Genomic DNA, 22,857 nt, shown 5'->3' on the forward strand with positions numbered 1-22,857 from the left:
TTGTGATTGTCAGGGTCCCGACAGTCATAGGCGCGAATGAGACAAATTAATTATAAATGAAATGTTAGCGTTGAGTTTAATAAGATATAGGTAGGAGGTTGAGAATACTGGCACTTGCACATTTTCAATTTTTTAATGAAAAATGCCATCATATGGACTATATTTTAATCTTTTCAAAGGCTGAAATATCTGAGCATAAAAATGCAACACTCGGATAAAACGGAGAATACAATTGTAATGAGCAATAAGGTTCAAGTATTAACACCAAATTGCCCTATACATTTTAGTTGGAAGATGCAGTTTCGTTGCCCGCAATCTGCTATCTATCTTTAATATATGACCATAAGGACGTTATGACATAATATTTTACATTATAATATTAGTTGTACATTTCTATGTTTGAAATAACTCTTGTAAGCTACTCATAGAAACAACTGACATAGCGTCGCAAATTTATCATCTGCAAAACTCAAAAATAATAAACTTTTTCCCCAATAAACACAGAAAACGAAACAATATCTCTCAAATTAAATGATTTCCATCAATGAAAAACTATAAAATAATTAAAAAAAAAAAGAAAGAAATTCTCTTACTAAACTGTCAAAACACTTACTCAATGTACGAAACATCACAGATTCCATTGTCCTTCAAATACAACGACTCAGTCGTCGTCGCTACTCGAAGGACTGAGACACGAAAAACTCGCCACGGAACTAATGTTACTGCTGTCCTCGTCGTCTTCGATCGAGGACATGTGGCTGTCGTCCGCTGGTCCCGGGCTGCTGTCCTCACTGGACGAGTCTGGGACTTCGTCGGAATCGACGAAGGCGCGCAGGTAGGGCTCGTAGACAGGGAGCAGCTGCAGGTAACGGTGGCCAGCCTCCGCGAACGGCCAGCCCGACCCGTGATGTCACTTCACCTCTTTTTTGCGCTTGCTCTCCATGTCTAGAATTAAATATGTGATTAAAGTTGTGATTTAAGATCTGACCTCCACACTGTATACAACATATTAATTTATCTGCAATCTGCGACCTAGTTAGACATCCACCTGGCGTATTTAACAAATATTACACAGTGCGATAAGACATTAAAAAGGCACAGACCACATTAATGCGTAAGTGTTGTAGAAGACTTAAAAAAATCGTTACGGGATATTATAGTTACTTGTGTCACGGTACAAAAGTGCGGTTGCAGTTTTCTTACATATTTTATATCACTAGGATTACACTGAGATTATCACACTCCTCCTTATAAGGTCAATAAGTTATACCTAATAACATGTTACCCCTGTATAATATAACTAATGATGATCATCTGTTTTGGGGTTAATATACTAACATTATAAATCCCTGGACAAAATTATCCCACCACTAAAAATATACCACAAACAAAGAAAAAATCTTTCTAATTTTGTCTAGTAGTCCTCAACTTCTTCATAATCAAAGATATTGAAGTCAACTAAATAATAAAATGTTGCATCTTAAATGTGCTTTAAAACGCAGTATTTTTTAAACAAAAGAACAATTCAAGATGTACTACTAAATGTAGGAAAACGGATTGTATGCTTTTTTAGCCAATATGCATTCCACTTCATTTTGAGAGTAGAATGATCCAATTTTTTTAGAAAAGTTCTGTATAAATTAAAAAACGTATAAATTTAAAATACTTACGTTTTGTACGTATTATTCTTTGTTAAACATTTTTAATTTGGGATTGTGTTGTTTTTTTTAGAGTTCTAGCCTAAAGATGAACTGAGTTTATGTAGGAGGCGTTTTTTTTTTGTTACATACTTGCTTAGAAAAACAAAATACTACAGGGACAATTATGTTATGTTAAGTTTCTATGGTATTTTATAGTGTGATCTAGAAATTTGGTGCTAATTGGTTACTTTTTGCCAAGTTAGACAAATTTTACTTGAAATAAAGTAACAATTAGTATGCAATAAAATTAATTAACATTTCAATAACATTCAGTAATATTGGAATTAAATAAAACTATGTTTAACACAAATGCCAGAAGTATCTCAGTTTTCAACATGGTCAAAACAAAGATAAAAATAAAAAGTAATACACAGTCGCCATAAAAGCAAAGAAAATGGGTTCGATCATTGGCTACTCGTTTATTTCGTTCGGTCAAACGACACGACCAAGGTCTAAGATAAAGGACACTCACCTGCACTGCGAGTCTTCCGTCTCAGTGCCGCTTCAGCTTCAGCATTACCATGAGTGGTAGGCTGAGGCTGAGGAGCGTGAGCCTGATGACTGAGCTGTTGCACCACCTTCTCACGGCTCCGGGTGTTCTGGGCCGGTTGCTGTTGCTGGATCTTTTCTTGTTTCTCTTGAAGGTGACCCGCTCTAGCCGATCTAAAATGTATATTTTAAAAATTATTCCTTTTTTAGTATCATTCTTATGTAGAAATAATTTAAGAGACCCTTACGTGGTTATTACATTTTAAGTGGTTTCACCGACCCTTAGAAATAAATTGCTCAATACTTGAATCTCTTAAAAATTTATGACCAAAGATAACTTTAAATTAGAAATTTTAAAAGTCTATGAACGTATCTGAAACCATTCAAATGAGTGTGACTTACCTCCGTATATTCGTTTTATTATTAACTTGACTAGCTGGAGTCGTCTGAGGGGCTGCCTTGGTTGCTTTCACGGTACTTTTAGGTGCATTTTTCCTAAGCTTTTCAATCAGAGGCTCGTCACTATCCGAACTCTCGTCCTGCTGCTGCGGATTTTGGACCGATGCCACTTTGTTTACCTTCTTCAAAGCGCCGGAGGGATGCTGAGCCCGTTTCCCTACTTCGGACGCTTCTACAATAAAAAAATACAAGGACGGATTAAATTTGAGATAATACTAGTTACAAGAAAATAACATGATTTTCGAATAATTGACATTAGTATAATTTCATTCAGCTGGGTGAGTTACGGTATACGAAACCAACACACGTCCTAGAAGAAGTGGACATAGCATTTCAACGTAATTTTTGAAGAGATAATTTTAAATGAAGATGACATAAAAATGTGATTTTGAGTATCTATTAGAACATTATATTGAGAAGTTATCTTCGAGTGCTCTAGCGTTGCTTACCTTTTCACTTACCATATACAGGGTGATATAAAAGATAACTGCATTTTCATAAAATTTCATTTTTGCTGAAAATTAACGAATCTGTATTTACCATTCATATCGTTTTTAAGCATTTAAGAACAATCTTCTAGAAGAAATTTAGGAAAAATAACTTTTGCTGTTTTTAAATTGAAGCATGAATTATCGAAAATCAAGTACCACTTTTGCACATTAGCCTGCTGAGTTTTAGGCATTAAAGGTTTTACTTAACTTAACTTACTCAATGTTAACATCTGTTCTGTTAGAGTTACAAATATAAAACTTCGCAAGAAAGCCCAGGAGAATGACGGCCACCGCACATTACAAAACAAATATGTTTCGATCTAATATATTATTTTGAAAATTAAACAAAACTGAATTATTAAATCAGACAAGATATGTAGTCCTAAGGCCCCTCTAGACATAATACCAAAAACAAAAAGCATCCAAACTTAAACAGTCCCAAAGAAACTTAAGAGAGTTAACTAATTTATCTAATTACCAAGGGACCATTATTATTGATTTTAAGAAAATGGTAAATATTTGTGAAAACAATATAATGTATTAAAAAACGGGAATACTTTAGATTTAAAAAAGATATTTTTTTTACTCACCTGAACCTTTCCTAGGCCTTTTTCTAATCTCTTCCACGCTGTGATTCGAGCTATCACTTTCATTTCGTTTCCGCTTTGCCGTAGGCATTGCTGCCTTCGCTGGCTTCACCGCTGGCGTGCTATTCAACTCGGGACTATTGAGTTTACTTAAAGCTCGCGTTCTCACAGATGACCTATTGAATGAATGCATTTTAAATGTTTTTCTTTTCATAATTTAAAACAAAAAACTCCACAAATCCTTAAAACCCAAGCAAACATACCTTGTTGCCGGGCTATGCGAATTAGGCGTCCCATGAACATCATTACTTGGTATTTCAATCAATAGCTGCTCGAGCAGACTCTTATTCTTGTTGTTTGCCTGCTGTAGTTGAGTATGTGCAGTGACTGATGTGCTCATATTACTGTCCTCGTCCTCAGTTGTCAATGAAGGACTCTCGCTACCGCCTCGTGACTCTGGTCTTGCACCTCCTCCGCCCTTATCCACCGGATCTGAGGGATACGAATAGAGAGCAGGTGCCACCCGGAGGGTTGGGGACGTTGGAGGTTGCTGGTCATCACTCTTTACCGACTATGTGAACAAAAATCCAAATTTATATTAAAACATAATATGAAAAACAGTAGCACACAATTACCTTAACAGATACGTCGTCCTTTCCCGTACCACACGACGGACTTTTCTCCACATCCTTCTCCAAATCATCTTGCAAAGTGCATGTCAAATCGCAGCAAGGCTTTGAGTCACTCCTATGAATGCACTCATTTTCATTCACGTCCTCCGTGGTCCGATTGGGCGACCGGCGATCCACTTTCGATGCGTTATCCAAATTGGTCGCCGACGGCGATGGCAAAGTTGCATTGCTACTCTTCTGATGGTTGTCGCCAGTTCGCAATTCCTCTTGATGTGGGTCTAAGCCCTCCATTTTGGCGAGCTGGGCTTCAATATCGAGTATGTCAGGCACTTGACTTTTCGACGTGGGAACCACCACATTCGGTAGGATATCAGCGTGAGGACTCTGACTCGCCTATATCACGTATCAAGTTGTAATTTACTTAAGGATTTATAAACAAATATCACATCCAATTAGTTTAAAGATCCCACTTACGTTTTACTGTATAATTCAAAAAATTATATTTGCAATATTTTTTTACCTGATTAGGGCTCTTTTCACTTAACGCATCCATGCTCTCAATACCGCTATCCTCTCCTTGTCCTCCGCTGCTTCCAGAATTCGGCGACCGACCTCCAGAAGTTACGACATTGTTCAGTTGTTTCTCCCTGTCCTGCAGTGAGTCTATCGACTTTCTCTCTGATTCTGGTAGATTGCACTTTTCCGGCTCTGGCGATTTTTGTTTAACAACCATATCTGGTACCTGGATTGTATCAGGTGGACTCTTAGGTACCTATAAATATAAAGGAAAATAATTAATATTTTTAAAATATGCCTCGATTAAAAACGTATCAAATTGCGAAAAGTTGTTTAAACATTTAATTATTTTTTACTATTTTTCGATCTATGGAGTTTTTGGTATCGTCTATCCCTATTGGTATTTGATTTGGTATCTTCATTACAATGTTATAACCAGAGCTGGGAACTTTTATGACAAACTAACCAAAACACCTATCACCAATACGTTTTTCTCGCGTTTGCTGATTTAAAAAATGTGTATTGCATATAAACGCCGTACAGCGTTGCAAGATGTAAATACGTATTACAAGAACAATTAATAATTTCATGATAATCTTATGTTCATTTTAATTTACATGTTTCATGGTGCATAATATATACCATTCCTTTAAATTTTTTCCAATTGTGAGTTATTATTAATATAATATTCTATTCATAATTTAAAATACTAATTGTCGAATTTTACAAATGATTCAGAAGAGACAGATGTCTTAATAAATAAAAATGTAAATAAAATGAAGTAATTTAAATTTTTGAATTTGTTTACTTTCTCTTGTATGCCAAAAAACTATTTACATAGGTACCAAGTCTTTATCGTCTAAAAATGAATACATAATTTTTTTTGGAATTATTAAAAAAATTGTTACCTACTCAAAGTTTGCATAAATTGTTATATATCTACTGATATTTTCTTTGGTGAGGGATATTCGTTTGGATATAAAAAGATCTTTAAATTGAGAAAACGTCCTCTCTACATCCGCACTGCTCAAAAGTGGATGGTCATAATATTTATTTAAATCGTTCACTGTCTTATCCATAGCAGTTTCTTGCGAAATAAAGATTTGTATATATAGAAGAAATTTTTGTTTTTACTTTGGCGCCTATATCTCCAGGAATATTTTCCAAATCTATAATGCAGGTTTGCAATTTATTAATTCTATCTTTAAGTGTATTGTTTTCACTTTCAAAATATAATATGGTTGCATTCCCTGTAAATTAATATCATATCCACCAACTCATTGTTTTCGTACACATGTGCCATATTATTAGTAATTTATTAATAATTATTATGAAGGAAGAAGTTTTTTAAAACGTTCTAAATTTATTTTGAAACATTTGGCAACGTTGTTGATTCTGTCGTTTCTCGGCGCATATTTCAATAATAGAGTATTTCGCAGTAATAGAGACCTTTAGATCGTCATAAAAATTCCCAGCTCTGGTTATAACTGAATTTGGGGAACACTGAAAAACTTAAGGCATGGAGAACTTCGCAAAATTAAAATCAAAACCCTAAAATTCACCTTCTCCCCCACATTTCCCACTCTGGTACCGTCGATCTGCACATGCCCGACCATTTCAACAGTCCGATGGGGTGGCCGCGAAATTCCTTTCTCTCCTATCACTCCCTCCATGAGACTTTGCTTAAATTTGGCTTCCATATCCATATTTACGGCGGTGGGCAACGATACTGCCGTCGACTGTTGCTGCCTTTTATCCGGAGGTGACGAAGGCACGTTCAGTCCTAGACCTGCTTTAGTCGTCACAAAAAACTTCCTGGTGCTGTCTTTCATTTTAAAGCTTTCTTTCAGTTTCAACTAGAATGCAAACGAAAACATAGATTTACAACCAAATCACACTATAAAATTCTTGAAACCCTACCTTATCCTTTCGAATTTTTTGAGGTAATACTCCAACGGTTCCCACGTTGGTTGATCCAAGAACTGAGGGCATCTCTACCTCATCGTCCAGCCGTTTGTCGCCCTCGGATTGACTGAGTCGCCTTCGTTTTTCATCCGATGCGAGAGCACCATTGGCGTCGTGTTTCTTGCTATTCGCTCTAACTAGTTCTGAATCTGAACCCCGACGTTCTTTCTGTTTTTCCTTATAATGATTGTGCAATGAGTATTTCGAGATTGTATTGTTGGTTGGCGACGGCGGGAGGTCCGACAGCGTTGCCAGCAGGTCCTAAAATTGATGGAAAAACAAAATACAAACATCCCCTAGTTTTATAAAAAGAAAAAATATATCAAACAGTTATAAATGACATATGACAAAATAAATAAAATATAGGGATATTTCAATTTGCTGCTCACCCTTGGAACTTTAAACACTAACAAAAACTTACCTTATGCTCATGGCTAGGCTTGAACTTTTTAACTCTCTTATGCTCCCCCAAATCTCCAGTCTCCTGATCGCTGCTGCCCTCCTTCTTACCCTTACTCTGCACCTTTCTAGTTTTCTTTACGACGGGAGTACCATCCGGATTAAGTTTGGTCTTGTTCTTGATTACAGCCGAGTTACGGCCTCGCAATGAAATGTGCAAGGGAGGCACACGCAGTTCCTCGCTGCCGCTACTCGGCGGTAGGCCCGCGGGAGTTATCACGGACGTCGAAGCCTTCTTTGGTTGTTGGGTGTTGATAAAATCCACTTTATAGGCAGGGTTGATGGGTTCGTTCTTTTCCAATCTAAGACGTAGCCTAATCTTCTCAGGCTGAGAAAGAAACGTATTTCAGAAATAGATACATATTAGTCTTAAAGATGCTAAATTCTCTGAGATTTACAATATTGTAAACACTCTAAAATGCAGAACGAATATTCATGAAGAATACTTTTTTATTTGTGGCTATCTCCGAAATTGTTGGATTTGCAGGATAGGTTAAATTCGGAAAAAGTCCTTTTGGGAATCTATATATTGGTCAATCGAAGTCTAAAAATGAAATAAAATACAAAATGTTTATTAGAAAGAACATTGATTTAAAATTGATCTGAGTCGGGTTTCTCAAAATCATGACATAAACTTTTCTTTGATTTTAAAAATCTCTTTTCGTGGCACTATCCTTGCAATTGTCAGAAATATTGTGTTGGAAAAAAAAGGTAAATAAACACAATTTCCTTTTGGTGTTTACTACATAAACGGAACGGATTAAGATTCAGTTCAACATTCATACGATGTTCAAACTAAATAAATAATTGAAGAACTGAAAACATATAGGAACAAAAAATAACGAGACAAACCTTCTGGGAAGGAGAATCTCGTCCTTCTCTCCAACACTTCAAGTTTTTGACTCTAGAATGTTTGCTATCGGTGCTAGACCTCGTTTCACTATCGCTCTGATCCGTGGCTGTATCTGGTCTTGTAGTTGAGTTCGTGTCGTCATCGGACATGCCAAGGGGCGATGGGAGGCCCGTGAAGACATCCTGGAAAGAAGACCCTACTTAAACATTGTTGCATACAAGAGAAAAATATGACAACACAAATTGAAATTCGCTTGAACTTATTGACTTTATCCAGATTTTGGAATAAAAGTGAATTTTTATTTTATTATACTTGAAATCTCAACAGTTTTCGAGTGATTTTTCCGAAGTAAAACATACGGAACTTGGGATTAATTTGTTTTTCTATATACAATTCCTAGAAACTCTGAGATTGAAAGTACACTATTGGATTTTGTAGAATTTGAAAGCTTAAAGATTTGTCCACAAAATTAAAGCGGAAATTCGACAAAACAGGATAGTGTCATGAAGGGTTTGGGGAAGGTTATAAAAATTAAGACAAATCAGTGTTTGTCACTTTAATTTTAGAAAACTTGTGGAAGATCTGAGAAGAAAAGTACGCGGTAGAGTTTTGTAGAACTTGGAAACCTGAACATAATTATTACGAACCTTTACATCTTCAGCTTCACTTTCCTCCCCACCGGAATGAGGTTCCAGTTCCCCAGTCAGAGGATTTATAAGAAATTTTCTTCCATCCGTATGCAAATTATTTGTACTATTTCCCATAGCTGTCTCTCTGGCAGCAACCGCTACTTCTCCACCGGAGGATCCGTTACTGTTATGTCCATTCTCCTCGCAGAGATTCGCGGGCACATCAGCGCTGGCACTGAGCGCTGATCCTAACAGCTCCAATTCAGCTAGTTCTGGTAAAGCGTCATGATCCAACGTTGGTAGCAGTTCGTCCAATTCGTCAGGCTTCAAATCTGTTAAGGCTGGAGCTAGGTCCAGTAGGTTTGGGGCGGGCCCCATGAGTGAATCCCAGTTTCTCGAGATGGCAACGCTGTATGGCGGAGGGGATGGCAAGGGTTTCTTGATGACATTGGTAACTGCTGGTTCTGCAGTAGCAACCTTTGGAAATAACGGAAAAACGCCAATGAATATTACGGAAGAAAAAACACGAGAAGTGATTAAAAAGTTAAGAAATCAAAATAAAATTTTTGACTGCTCGTTTCGGTAGAATTTTAGGATTTTGTAATCAGTCACTTAAAACTGAATAACTAATTTCTTTTCATTTTAGGAACTTTTTGATTTTTACAACTCCATCTCACCAAGAGCAGTACCTCAATAATTTAGGTTGATCATTGAATCTGACAAGATTACACTTCAAACCAAAATATAAATTATACAAAATATTTTATCTAAAGAAACACGTATTGATTTGATTGTAGGGGCAAATATAAAAAATAATGGAATTTATTGCAATATATTATGGTTTATTCATCATCCCTCTTCAAAAATGGTACACTCTTCTTTACATAAACACTAAGAAGTTTCAATTTCATCTTACTATGCTGGAGAAAATTTGGAAACAACATTCTAATCCCAGAAAAACAAAGGGCATTAGGCAAAAAGTAAGAATAAAAATGTATTAATTTTGTTATGAGAAGACAAAAACATATCAAAAACACTTACTTGAGTACCAAGAGCATCAGTCTGTCCCAATCCCAAATTAACGCTGTTTTGCAGCTGTTGTCTAACAATGCCACCACTTAATACCGCTTGTGCCTGACCCCCTCTATTGATGGGAAAACTTCCGATATTCCCATGGGGTAAGGAGTGACTATTGCCAGACAACGCGGCACCATTTCCAGGTACTGTAGAATTATTATTGCTGGGCATCATACCATTACTCGCTGGCAGATTGCTCATGTTACCAGATCGAGCTTTAGCGGTTTGATGAGTCACTAAGGCGTTTTGAAGTGACGCGGCAACGTTATTGGGGACAAATAACTGAGAAGTCTTCGGTGGAATGACAGCGTTGATCTGTTGCTGACGTAATATGGCTTGTGCGCTTGACGCCTGAGCTAATGGCAAGTTTGAACGTTGAGCCTGATGCACAGGAATGCTAGGCTGATTGGAGGATCCCACGGGCTGATTCGGTGCCGTTAGTGGGTTGTTGAGCTGAAGTAGATAATTATTTTACATATAGTTATTACATCCGGACTGAATTAAAGCAATAAAAAATCTCAATTTTTATACTGATAATATAGTGTGCTACTAAAAAAGGTGATGGCTTGAAGTCGGCACTAGGCTATAAAGCCAGGGTTAGTTGCCCACCTACTAGGCAACCAATTAAAGCACACTGGATTGTTACATGAGTAAATTCACCTAAAAACCCAACCTATTTAAGTGTTTTAAATCTTAAGCACTGTAAAATAAAAACCAAGAAGACAAAATAGCTATTTGTGTAACCAGTTGGGAAATGCAGTTTTATGTAAAGATGAGCAAAATGATGTACCACAAGATGATACAAGTTACACAAAGCAGCACTTCATGATGAATTCTACAAATTATTTTTTTCTAATTTTGTACTAGTAGAAATTAGAAGAAAAATACAGAGATTTGAGTTTTTTCATTTTGCGCATTATAGAAAGCTCGTTGTCAATGCGTTTTGCATACAGTCCTATGTACAAAACACTTGATAGATAAATCACTTATGTGAATTTCTGAAACCATATCATGATCTACATATTCACTTAATTGTTCATATTACACCATCAAAAAATCTAGAAATCCTAAACAACATGAGATGTCACAGGGGTACCACCAATTCTTACATCATTATAAGCCATCCTCATGTAAGACGTAACTTAAAAAAATTATCTAACTATTATCACGGAGGTAAACCTGTCTCCAAAATCAAATCAAAATTTGACCCTAAGATCAAACGCCCAGATGATTTCTGTACCTCCACTAGGAAAAAAACGCGAGAAGTTCTGGCAAACTGTCAATTGCTTGCCAGACTGATTCTGAATGGGAACTGGAACCCATATCCTGAGGATTCATTGTAATGACTCAATAAGGCAAGTCTCTAAAATAGTAGGCAGAACACCCGTACTGAAAATAATAACTCTATACTCTCCGCCACACAAATTTCTTAATGACGATGGCTTATTCCCTATGCTTTTACAGCAGGGTATAGAACAGCTCACGCCACTGAGCACCTTATACCTTCCACCCAATTCGTTATAATACAATACAAACTCCACCTCCAAATATAAAGAAGTTGCTTACCCAACACAATATCCCTTCAATTTTGTTAAAATCACTTACTAACCCGGAGGACTTTCGTAAATTTGATGAAATGTGATTACATTGTTACACACAGTACAAAAGTTCAATTCACCTTCCATTTGAGTGTAATTGTTAATAAAGCTTGAAATTTTTGGTACATTTTATGTTATTTATAAGAATTTCACTTTTATTTACTCCTCGCTCTTGCGGCAATTTTAGAAGAAGGAACATATTTTAGTTCTCAGAATCTTGTTTAGTGGAATATAAACACCAATAAGAAAATGAAAACAGTTATTTTTCCTATTTTTTTAAATAAAAGTGGATCAAATTTATCAACAATTTTGTCATAATCAAACCGTCTTCACATTCTCTTGCTGTTTCCAATGTCGTAATATGATAAAAAAAAATTGGAAGCATATAGCTACATTGAAACAAATGACTCGAACCTTCGCAAAAATATCTGATAACAATGAGTAAAAGAAAACAGTGTACGTTCTCCCGTTAAACTCATTAAAAATCAATTTAAAAAAATTACTTACCGCAATTATACTGCCCTGCGGGGTTCTCTGATAATGATGCACAGTCACTCCAGTACCCGCCTGTACGAAGGGTCCAGTTTTTGTCACACCGAACATTCCCGACTGTCCCAGTCCACTTCCCGAATTACTCGTAAGACTATTTGCGGCACTGGCTAATGAACTGGCAATACTATTAATCGCTAGTTGAGTGCTGGTTACCGCTGTACCATGAGTAACGACCAAATTCGTCGACGGACTGGCGTTATTTGAGGATAGTGAGGTCGGTAAGGCGCTTGACGGTGATGAGTTACTGCTAACGTTACTATTACTAAGATTATTGTTACTCGAATTCACTAGCACGTTGGCCTGAGAGGTGATGAGGCGTTCGGAGGGCGCCTGAGGCGAAGCGACTGATACAGATTTGAGTTGTCGAGGCTGCGCAGAAGGCACCGTCGTAATGGGCGTGGGTGATGATGGGGGAGGTGGTGCTAAAATGTCTTTTAAAGACGTATCCCGATGGATATCCGGGCTCGCATTGTGTGGTAGGGCAGGGGTTGTACCAGTAGTCTTAGCAGTGGGTGTGGGTGGGGGAGGAGGCCTCATCTGCCTCACATTGGTAGATGAGGACGTCTTACTGCTGTTACTAGAAGAATTGGCGATGGAGTTGGTGCCAACTTGTTGGTCGTTTTGCAGCAAGTTCACCAGCAAGGGACTTGAAATCGTTACAGCAGGCTGATTGGGAGCCTAAAAATTACATTTTCATTGACAATTAAAAAAAACTTTTAAGTAACAGTTAGTTCAAGTTTTAATATAAAATTAGAATAAAAACGGAAACTTAAATAAATCAAACAAATCTTAATAGTTGAATTCTCATGAAGACCATAAATACATTAGGTATTTTATATTTTCCCATGAAATATAAAGTCTGTTCATCATGACTCTCCGTAGAAATGTTCAAGTATTATGAAATAATAAGATATTATTATTGAGTATAAAACCAGATCATTTTTTTGTTATATATTATATATCAAAAGTGCTACCAAAGATTACAACATCAAATTAAAAATTCCTTATTCTTTCCCATTGGTATTTAATAAATTACAAAAAATCAGTGAGAAATAATGAAATGAACAACGTTTATCCAGGATTTGAATCAATAAAACACAAGGCTCAATTACATAATTATTGCAGTTCAAGCTCAGCTCAACTGGTCTTGAATTTGAACCATTTTACAAAAACAGCATTAATCGCATTAGTCGAATAAATTCAGTAGCAATGCTGTTGCGTCGATTGTTTTGGCAAGTCCGGAAAAATTTATGGAAATAACGTATACAAACCATTTCCCTCTTTTGAACACTTCACTAGGTGATTTAGATTGAATTTAAAATGAAAGGTTACATACAATATTACCCCAAACCAAGGGAGTCAGGTTATATGTGGAATAAGGAATACCAAATTGGCCCACAGTTAAATCGAACCTTTCTCTTTCCCAAGGCAAATTGAAAAACTTTTCTTCCTACTGTAACAAACTCATCAAACTCAGAAAGTCGTATTCATAGTTTACTTAATTTCTTTTTGCTGGTTTCACGACTTCAATAATAATTATCATAAACTTTGTTTTCTTTAATACTAATTGGCAAGGTAGACTCACAGAAAACTCTTTCTGTTATTACGAGGGTGGATCAAATATAAACGAGATTTTTCGTTCTGAGCATTTCACAGTCAAGGGACGGTGGAGTGATTTCAGGTAATGTTGCAGAGGAATGTTAGGAGAAGGGAGATCGATTCTCTGAACTTCGCCGATCGTTTCGTAGTCTGTTATGCAATGTCAGAGAAATAAATTCCGTCTTCCGTTGCGCCGCGCATAATTAAATTTCTTACTTGGGAAAACATCAAACCTGCCGAAATTTTGCGTAGATTGACAGCACAGTTCGGTAACGAAACATTGTCAAGACCTTGTGTGTTTGCCTGGTATAATAAGTTCAACCAAGGTCGTGAAAAAGTTGAGAATGAGACTCACAATTATTACTCTCGAATAAGCATTACTGAAGATGTTTTTTGATCGGTATGGCGTTTTGCACATAAACTTTTTGCACGATCGTCGCACTATCAATGCAGTGTACTACTGTGACCTTCTGAGTAAGGTTAGACTTTATTATCGAGGGAAAACACACGCAATGTCGATGCGAAATGTTGTGCTTCAGGATAACTCTCGACCCCATATTACAATGCTCACTCGCAACAAATTGGAGGAATTAGGTTGTGAAACTCTTGAACACCCTCTATACAGCCCTGACCTTTCACCTCTTCGGACCACTCAAAGAGGTGCTGGGAAGCCACCGATTTAACGATGATGCAGCAGTAGAAATGTAAGTGCGCAATTGGCTGCTGGCACGACTCTCTTCTTTCTACGATAAAAGCATTACAAAACTTCCAATACGATGGGAAAATGCATTAATAAAGGAAGGGCTTATGTAGAAAAATGATACATACAGCCTTTTTTGTTAGTATGAATTAAAAAAACTTTATATAAGCAAAGTCTCGTTTATATTTGATTCACCTTCGTACTAAAAGGACAACTCATTATCAGAAATATACAGAGGTCACATTGTGTTCACTGTTAAAATTATATTTCCTGTCATTTCACATGGAGTTTTGATACAAATATAGCAAGTGATGTTGCTTCAATAAACAACATAGTATGAACACAGGAGTTATATATTAAAATTCCATAGACAATGAACAGATTTTATTATGTACCTTTTCTTTTAACGCAACATTAAGGCTACATTACAAAATTACATATGGGTGGTACCGAAATGACAATTCATGATACACGATCATCAATAAAAATTCAAATTAAAGACCAAAAAACTTACCTGTGCAACAGCAGAAGCCGGAGTTTGCCTCATTCCTGGATAAGGAGGAGGTAAAATCGGCGGAGGTGGTGGTTCCATATTAGTGGTTCTTGAAGCACTTGAAGGTCCATTTGCAGCACTGCTTTGACTGCAATGTAAATTAAATCAGGAACTATTTAAAACTCTAACCAATCTACAAAATCGACAACCACGACAGGAAAACTTACCTATGAATGGCTTGATTCATGCTGGCAAAGGGAAAGGGTCCCGCATAGGGAGGCTTATTGATGGAATTCGAACCGATAGTTGTTTGCGGCGGTCCCATAGCCGTGCCGACTCTCGGCACCACCGTATCAGGTGGACACACCACGTTGGGCGACTTGAATTGCACTTGGGAACTACTTGCGGAACTGCCCGTTGTTCCGCTAGCAGTGGGCAGCAATGACCCCAGATTACGAGCGACAGAGTTTGAACTGCTAGTTGAACCATCTAAGAAAAAACATGATGTAACGTTTGTGGAAAAAATTTGAGAGCATGAAACATACCTTGAGTGGTTCGTAAAATAACTTCCTGTGGCTCTCCGTTAGCGCCTTGCAATCGCAATGAAATGGCGCCTTCGCCGTCCAGTTGGACGCTTAATATGCCGAGTGCACGCAGCTGCGGCGCTCCTTGCTGCGCGAGCTGTCTTAGACGCAGCGCCGCCTCGCGCGGCACCGACAGCGTCACGCGCACAGAGTTCCACGGCTCCAGTTTGCGAACTTTCACCGGAACGCCCAGCAAACCATTCAACCTTCAAAAAATAAATTGATGTAAGAAATCAGGAAAGACAAACATTTTATAAACATATTGAAATATTTCATTTCAGCCTTTTTGCAAGACATCTCAGTGCTTACAAAGAAGCTGTGGATTTTATAAGACAGTCAAAGTACGTTTATAAAATCAAAAAGAACCCGCAGACTTAATTAAATGTCATATGTATTTTACCCATAGTTTAATTGACCTTGCAATTTTATTACTTCATATTCATTGTACCTATTTCTACGTTCTCAATTTAATGTATTTTCGAACTTCATAAATTTTTTTTCAGGATTTCCAATATTATTTTCATCTAAGAAAATAGAACTTATAGCAAAACATCTCAAAAATTAAAGAAAAAATGTATACTTTGTCAATTCTTTAATAACGTTAATAATTAACAAATACATAAAAAGAGAATATAAGTAACTCTGTTGCAAAGAAGAAAACATTTGAAACTGTGAGGAAAATTCTCCTCAAAATTGTCTTACCTATCAACCACTTTTTGAAATTGACGGGGAAACTCGGGGTGACCAAGAGTCCCCTCACAAGTAATAACAGTGGACACCTCTTCACCCGTCTGACCACCGTCTGGCGCCATTTACAAAAGAAACAGGCGCGCTTTGTCGCGCCGAAAATCTCGTGGGCCCCGAGCAGGGGCGCTCACACATAGAAGGGTAGGGAGAGCCATCCAAAGGCAACTTCACTGAGACCTGTAATGATTAGGCTGTGTAATTGACAAACGAAAATCTCTTTGATCAATTGAACAGTTTTTGATAACTTCTTTTCAACATGAGATTGTATTATATTAAAACGAAAAAAACCTTATACCTAGTGACAACTGTCAAGTGAGTAAACCCCCATAACTTTTTGGCTATTTGATATAAAACTTTTTAATTTTGCCAATTTATTCAAGGCAACATTTCGAATTGTTCTAGATAATTTTGAATGTTATATTACCTTAAGTTTGACCAGAAATTACTCAAATTTTTAATTCTTAAATAGACCATACAGCAATTTTGTTATTTTTGGAATTATGAGATATTATCAGTAATAGGGCCATTTTAAAACATTCTAATAAAATTAAGGTTTCATTGAGTTTAAGAATTTTGTGATTTTAGACTACTGTTACAAATGGTTTCTAAATATCATGTACATTCAGAAGGGAGTAATTCTTTGGCTTATTTCATGAGTAAAAGTTCATATAAACATAGGTCTGGAAACGCCTCGTTACTCATCTAAGAGGTGTTCAAATAAAAAAATAAAGAGTGAATACCATTGATGAGTTATGAAACAGAATATTAGATGTATTTTAAACCCTAAGAAATACTCCAGGGGTATTTGAATGAATACAGGCATCAATGAGCAGAAATGAGGACGCATGTGTAAAGATTGGACAGTTGCTGTAAGGTAGTTTCTTTATTAACATTATTATTGTTATTATTTAGGATGTCCTAGCTTTAATTTTGAACAGGCAGTTCCAAATAAACTCTTAAAATTTTTTAAAATAAAGGATTACCAATAATAAATAATTACTTACCTCTAATAAATTTCAATTTCGTCTGGAGAATTATAGAAAAGCTTTTTTTTTCAATAGCCAATGCAATTATGTAAGTTCTATAGGGTATATTCCAAATTTCAGCTAAATTTCTCAAAAAATGCAAGAATGATAAAGGAAAAATTGAAAAATTTCTAAAATTTGAACACCCCATAGATAGGTAACAAAGCATTTGCAGATTTATGTTAATAAGAACTTTTAATCATGAAATAAACTAAAGAATTACTCCCTTCTGAATGTATATGATATTTAAGAACCCTATGTAACCCCTGCATACTTATGTTTTTTATGAGATAATAAGGTCCACCCTACTTTTTAGGGAAACATAAGATTTCAAAAAACAAAAATTTTCCGATTTAGTAATTTTATCACAATTATATTCTAAAACAAAAGCAATTTATAAAAATAACTGCTTTTTAATTTTTAATTTTTTAAATTGCCCAAATCAAAAATACTTAATTCCTAATGCAAAAAATTCATAATGATCCTATGGTAAATAAAATAATTTGCTGAAACCAAAAATATAAAAAATTAGAGAGTGTCTGTTTTGAAAGTCAAAAGTCAGGGTTACTTCCAAAGTGAAAATAACATATAATTCAAAATTATCCAGATTAACTTGTAATCTCTTACATAAGTTATCCAAATATCAATTGATATATGTTAATTTAATTTAAAGTATTATAATAATGCTTAAGTTTGCAGGCTTAGGCAAAATGTCCTTAGAATGGCTTTAGAATTTTAACTGAATTCAATATTAGATATTTTCATTGTACCTAAACGCAAAAATTAAAGTAATTTATATTATTTTATCTTCAAGTGAATTGGTTCTTGAGTGGTGATCTTTGTTTGATGAGAAAAAACTTTCTGAAAGCTTTTTAATATATTTAGACGTTTCAACGTTGATTGGCGTCTTCACCAATAATAATTTAAAGAATGTTGAAAGTTAGGTTGATAGCACTGCAGAAAAATAGTTGACGTTTTCGGTAGCTGTTTTTTAATTTTACCATTTAAATTATATCCATCAATTGTAGCCAACAACAGAGAAGAATAACCTTAACAGTATAATAATGTTATGCAAGGATTTTCCTAAAATACTGTTCACGATTCAACAAATTTAAGACATTCAACTTTTAAAACATTTCCAGTAATAGTCAAATTTCATAAAAATTTCAAATAAATTCATATCACTTGTACTCCTAGTGTCAGTCATATGATATGTTTCCATTGCATTTGTTCCATATTTCACTAACATTTGTCAGCAAGTGTTCCTCACATTTGCCACATTTAGTCAGCAATTGATACATTTGTCTAACCATTTAGCCACATTTATCTAACATTTACCTTACAATTCGTACTTTTGCGTGACATTTATCATATTTACAAGACCTATGCAACATACTGGTCAATACTCATTTAATATTTGGACATTTGATAAATGTTTGATACCAGCTAAATATGCCTACATTAACATTTGACAAATTTGGTAAATTTGTTATTTATGTAGGTATTACATATGCCAGATATTTGAAACATTTGCTCAATATTTATTCAAAATATAAACAACATTTTTCAACAACTGACCTTCACATTTGAATTTTCAAACACTTGGTTTGCTTATTATTTGACACTTTTGAATAATATTTGATGGCAGCAATAGCTTAAATGTTACTTTCCCATAAGACTAATATTGGCATCAAAAGAATTTAGTTTTTTTTAGCACATTAAGCTACTAAAATGGTTACCAAAAAATAAGGGTATTAGGCATCATTAGAAAGATTTGTTCCTTTCAAAATGAACTATAACATATTATATATTGGATATAACATTATAGTATACTGAAATATAATGTATATTGGAGCTCATATGGACTGAATTTGACTGATCTTTTTTTACAAAACAAATTTTCCAATTGATAATAGCTATTTAGTAATTCATAATGCATTTTGTTGGTTATTTGTATAATTAACAAATTGTCAAAATTCTACGTTGGTTGATTATTCTGTTTTATTTATCCTCAATATGTCTTACAAAAACTAGGAAAATTATGATATGTTAAAATATTTTATTCAAACTAATAGTAAGTGTAAGATTGTGTTCAAAAACGTATTTCATCCAATATCCTGAAAGAAAACAATCTGATAAGTTTTTTTTAATTAAAAGTAAATTTATCTGGTCATGGAGTACTTAAAACATGCCAAGACCAAAAACTTACAATATTCAAGATCTTAAATTAATTCACATCGAGAATCTATAATGTTTTAAGTTTTTGGATTTGGCTTGAGCTTTGAGATTAGATTTTTTGCCAATCTCAAAAAAATGGATTTGTCAGTCTTCTTTCAGGATTCCAATTAAAATCTATTTCTAATGCAGGGTTGGAGTTATTCATATATTAAAAAAAAAACATTGCAACATATTGTATTTTTCATAGTTTTTGTAAGGTATTTTGAGGATAAATGAGTCTGAATAATCAACAAAGAATTTGTGACAATTTGTTAATTAAACAAACAACTAACAAAAGCTTGTTATTAATATGTAAACAAATCACTATACCTATTATAAAGTTATTACTTTAAAAATAAAGCAACATATGCCTATATTACTTTTCACATATGATAGTTCATTTTGAAGAGAAACATCCTCTTTTCAATAATACCAATTATAATTTTTATTCCTTATTATCAATTATAATAATTTCAATAATCAATTATGACTTACATTAAAAAAAAAACAACTTCTTGTTATAACTGAACAACTAATGAAATTATGAAAATTTTCTTAGAATCGTCATAGTCTACTCAAAAATGTCCTCATGATGTAGACTATATTTATGTAACTAATATATACACTTTCTGAAGAAATTCATTTTGATTTTTGATCAAAGGAATATAACACTGCTCACACTTTAATTTTGTATTAAAAACCTATGCGAAGATATTTATTGCTTTTTAAATTTAAATTTAAAAATTTTAAATATGAAGTTGGGATTATGTGTAATTAGAATTGTCTTTTTAAAATTAAACACACTTTTGCAAGTATTTGGTTTAGCCTCTGCTTTAGCTACCCAACATGTGGATCCCCTGAACTTTGACCTAAGCTTACTGTGACAAGCAATTAGATGCAGTGGGCACCTTGCATTTAGTGGATCGCACTTCACAATCGTTAGGTTGCAGTGGAGAACAGTGTTAGTTCATCCAATTCAATACAATACATCCTCAAATGCAATAATACAACTTGTGGAACATTAAAGTAATTTTGGGACATTTTGTGGAATGAAATAAGTAAAAGTGGGGCAACTTTCAATAATATAATAATATTGAAAACAGGATGATGACTCAAAAACTGAGATAAATGATCCCTTTCTACATAACCTTAAGAAAGGCATGAAGCAAATCAGCTTCAAAAGCACAGCTAAATACACAAATCAATATTTCAATAAATTCTGGAAACCAACTAAGATAAAAATAGGGTCTACAAATACATATTACTATTTACAGTTATCTAAAAATAAGGAAAACATATTTTAATAGTGTACAGAAGTTGTTTAGTATATTTTCCATTGAAATGTGTCTTTTTAAAACCTAGAATTCAATTGGTTCTTTAAAATTTTAAGAGTGGCAAATAAATAAAAATTAATGAAGGACTGTTAAAAATTCTAAAAAAATACTAAGTAAACTTAACCTTAAACTAGGAGCTAAAGTCTATGCAATTTCAATATAATGATTTGCAAGGTGCAATGGGATTCCCTATCACATGAGTGGGGATCAACCAAAGGTCACAGATCCTTACCAAACCACCCTATCACCAACAGGAGGTTTTTATGAGATTAATAAAAAGAAAATTGTACTTAATTACTTATCCAATGCATAGAGCTGAATTAAAAATGAAAATTAATTAGGGTACCTTTCAAGGTCTCTCTTTTTGGTTATAGGTTTAATTAATCTTAGAAGATTCAACCAAAAGATTCCTGAACAACAATAGTTTTTGTTATTTTAATCAAAGTAAACAAAATATTTACGAAATAATGTAAAAATCAAAGTGGAACAGCCAAAATTTAAAATTTTTGGCACTTCCGCCACTTTATAGTAGGTGCATTTCCAGCCAGCCAGCGTTTAGTGGTTTTTCTACAACGAACGTATAGACATCGTCCGCAAATCTTAAAATTATTATTAAACCAAGTAACCGCGAAAATGGGTCGGATTTCGACGTTGTGAGGTCAAAATTGGATAAAAATTCATCCAAAAATTGTGAAATAAAAATCTCGATCTGATCGCAGCCATTTTGTAAACCTGACGGGGGAGTGTTATTCCATGTGTTTCAAGCAAAATTTTACTTATTTACACTTGTAAAAAGTAATGCAACTTATGCAATTCGGTCGAATCTTCTTATATTCTATGCATACAGTCAGTTTCCACACGTCCTTTTCCATTTATAAGTTAAAATATCGCATTCAAATCAATTTGCTTACGGCAAAGAAACATTATATACCCCATTTTTAGTGACATACTTTTGAGACGGTAATTCCTTCTTCCTGGGAAAAACTATCCGTAGCACTTAACTAACTTAACTTAGCACTCACTATTTACTAGAATTTCGCGTAAAAAGACCTTATAAACGCACATAATATTGTTTAAAATAATTAAACGCTCTCAACAATAACAACTCGACGCCATAGGACGTGCGCGGACCCATCTGCGCGGTGATCAGCCATTACGAAAATTTTTGACGTTTGTGACAACGGAGGGAACTAGGAAATTTCTAGTGAAAAATCGAAATATCCCTAGAATTAACAGCTGATGAGAGGCGTAATTGCCAAATCGTGCCGTTGAATTAGTGCACTTAGAGTAGTTTGGACAGGTAATCGTTCGTTCCAAGTTATGATATCTGACAACATAGCCATATGCAGTTGGCGTGAGGGCGTTTGGCCCGTGTCTTCTAAACTGTGATTGTGAGTTTTACCATAAACCGTGAGTGAGTTGAGTACTAACTTGACTCACAGTGCTCTTAAGAAGTGCCATTTATCGAGTTGAAAAATAGAGAATTCGATAAGAGCAGTTTCACTTCTAAACCATCTTTGGACCGAATGATTGTTCCCGTTGAGGCGTTCACTCTGTATGCAAGAATGTACTGAGAAATTTCACTATGCTTATAATTTTTTGTCTATACCGACTAGTTGACTTAATTCGCTATAATTCTAGATCTAATTGACAATTTCTTATGCCATGCCCAGCTATTTGCCATTCAAGATAAGCGCTCGCTTTATGGTGTCAAAATTCGACAGCAGCCATAAAGCGAAAACTTTTGATGTAGACCTTTGAGAATATTATCTAAAAGCGATTTTGTACGAAAAGTCTACTTTTTAACGTGGTTTCAATGATCTTGAAGATAATTGTCCAGGGTACAGGTTTTTGGGCTTTCGGTTGTCCAACAGTTGCCGTTTGCTACTTTGCGCCTCTGCCTCTTTGGCTGAAAGTTGCTTGAAGCCCTTTGAGGGACTGGTGGCTTTCCGACACCTGCGGACAACCTGGCCACTTAGCAGGACAGCGTTCTCCATAGTATCAGCTGATCTTGGGTCTACCATGTTCAAGTTAGCTTGCAAAACCTTCAAGTTTCACATGCTACCCGAATTTCGAAACCCTAGTGATTGCCTGTACATTTAACGCCACGTTGTGGCAGTCAAACTATCAATGCCTGTATTTTTCGCACCT

The 22,857-nt window shown here is 35.1% G+C and overlaps 1 protein-coding gene across 1 annotated transcript; it reads right to left on the bottom strand.

Annotated features, from left to right (window-relative positions):
• Positions 1-364: 364 nt before the first annotated feature.
• LOC136413704 (serine-rich adhesin for platelets-like) lies at positions 365-21,841 on the bottom strand. Its single transcript, XM_066397390.1, has 19 exons — positions 21,657-21,841; positions 16,086-16,307; positions 15,345-15,589; positions 15,027-15,288; positions 14,821-14,947; positions 11,963-12,685; positions 9,822-10,310; positions 8,799-9,257; positions 8,151-8,333; positions 7,261-7,626; positions 6,795-7,100; positions 6,437-6,730; positions 4,879-5,130; positions 4,362-4,751; positions 3,990-4,297; positions 3,730-3,902; positions 2,592-2,820; positions 2,173-2,363; positions 365-945 (listed from the first exon to the last, which is right to left on the bottom strand). The coding sequence occupies exons 2-19, from the start codon at positions 16,193-16,195 to the stop codon at positions 911-913; spliced, it is 5,142 nt and encodes a 1,713-aa protein (XP_066253487.1). The 5' UTR covers positions 16,196-16,307; positions 21,657-21,841; the 3' UTR covers positions 365-910.
• Between the last annotated feature and the right edge of the window lie 1,016 nt (positions 21,842-22,857).

Source organism: Euwallacea similis, chromosome 15 (assembly GCF_039881205.1).
Source record: "Euwallacea similis isolate ESF13 chromosome 15, ESF131.1, whole genome shotgun sequence".
Classification (NCBI taxonomy): Eukaryota; Metazoa; Arthropoda; class Insecta; order Coleoptera; family Curculionidae; genus Euwallacea; species Euwallacea similis.

What these genes read in the sequence shown, in the direction of transcription:
- LOC136413704 (XM_066397390.1), bottom strand. Translation starts at nt 16,195, where the DNA reads ATGGCGCCAGACGGTGGTCAGACGGGTGAAGAGGTGTCCACTGTTATT. An exon ending in TGGGAAATGTGGGGGAGAAG is followed by an intron (nt 5,131 to 6,436) that starts GTGAATTTTAGG and finishes TTATATTTATAG; the next exon opens with GTACCTAAGAGTCCACCTGA. An exon ending in ACGGAAGACTCGCAGTGCAG is followed by an intron (nt 946 to 2,172) that starts GTGAGTGTCCTT and finishes ATTTAATTCTAG; the next exon opens with ACATGGAGAGCAAGCGCAAA.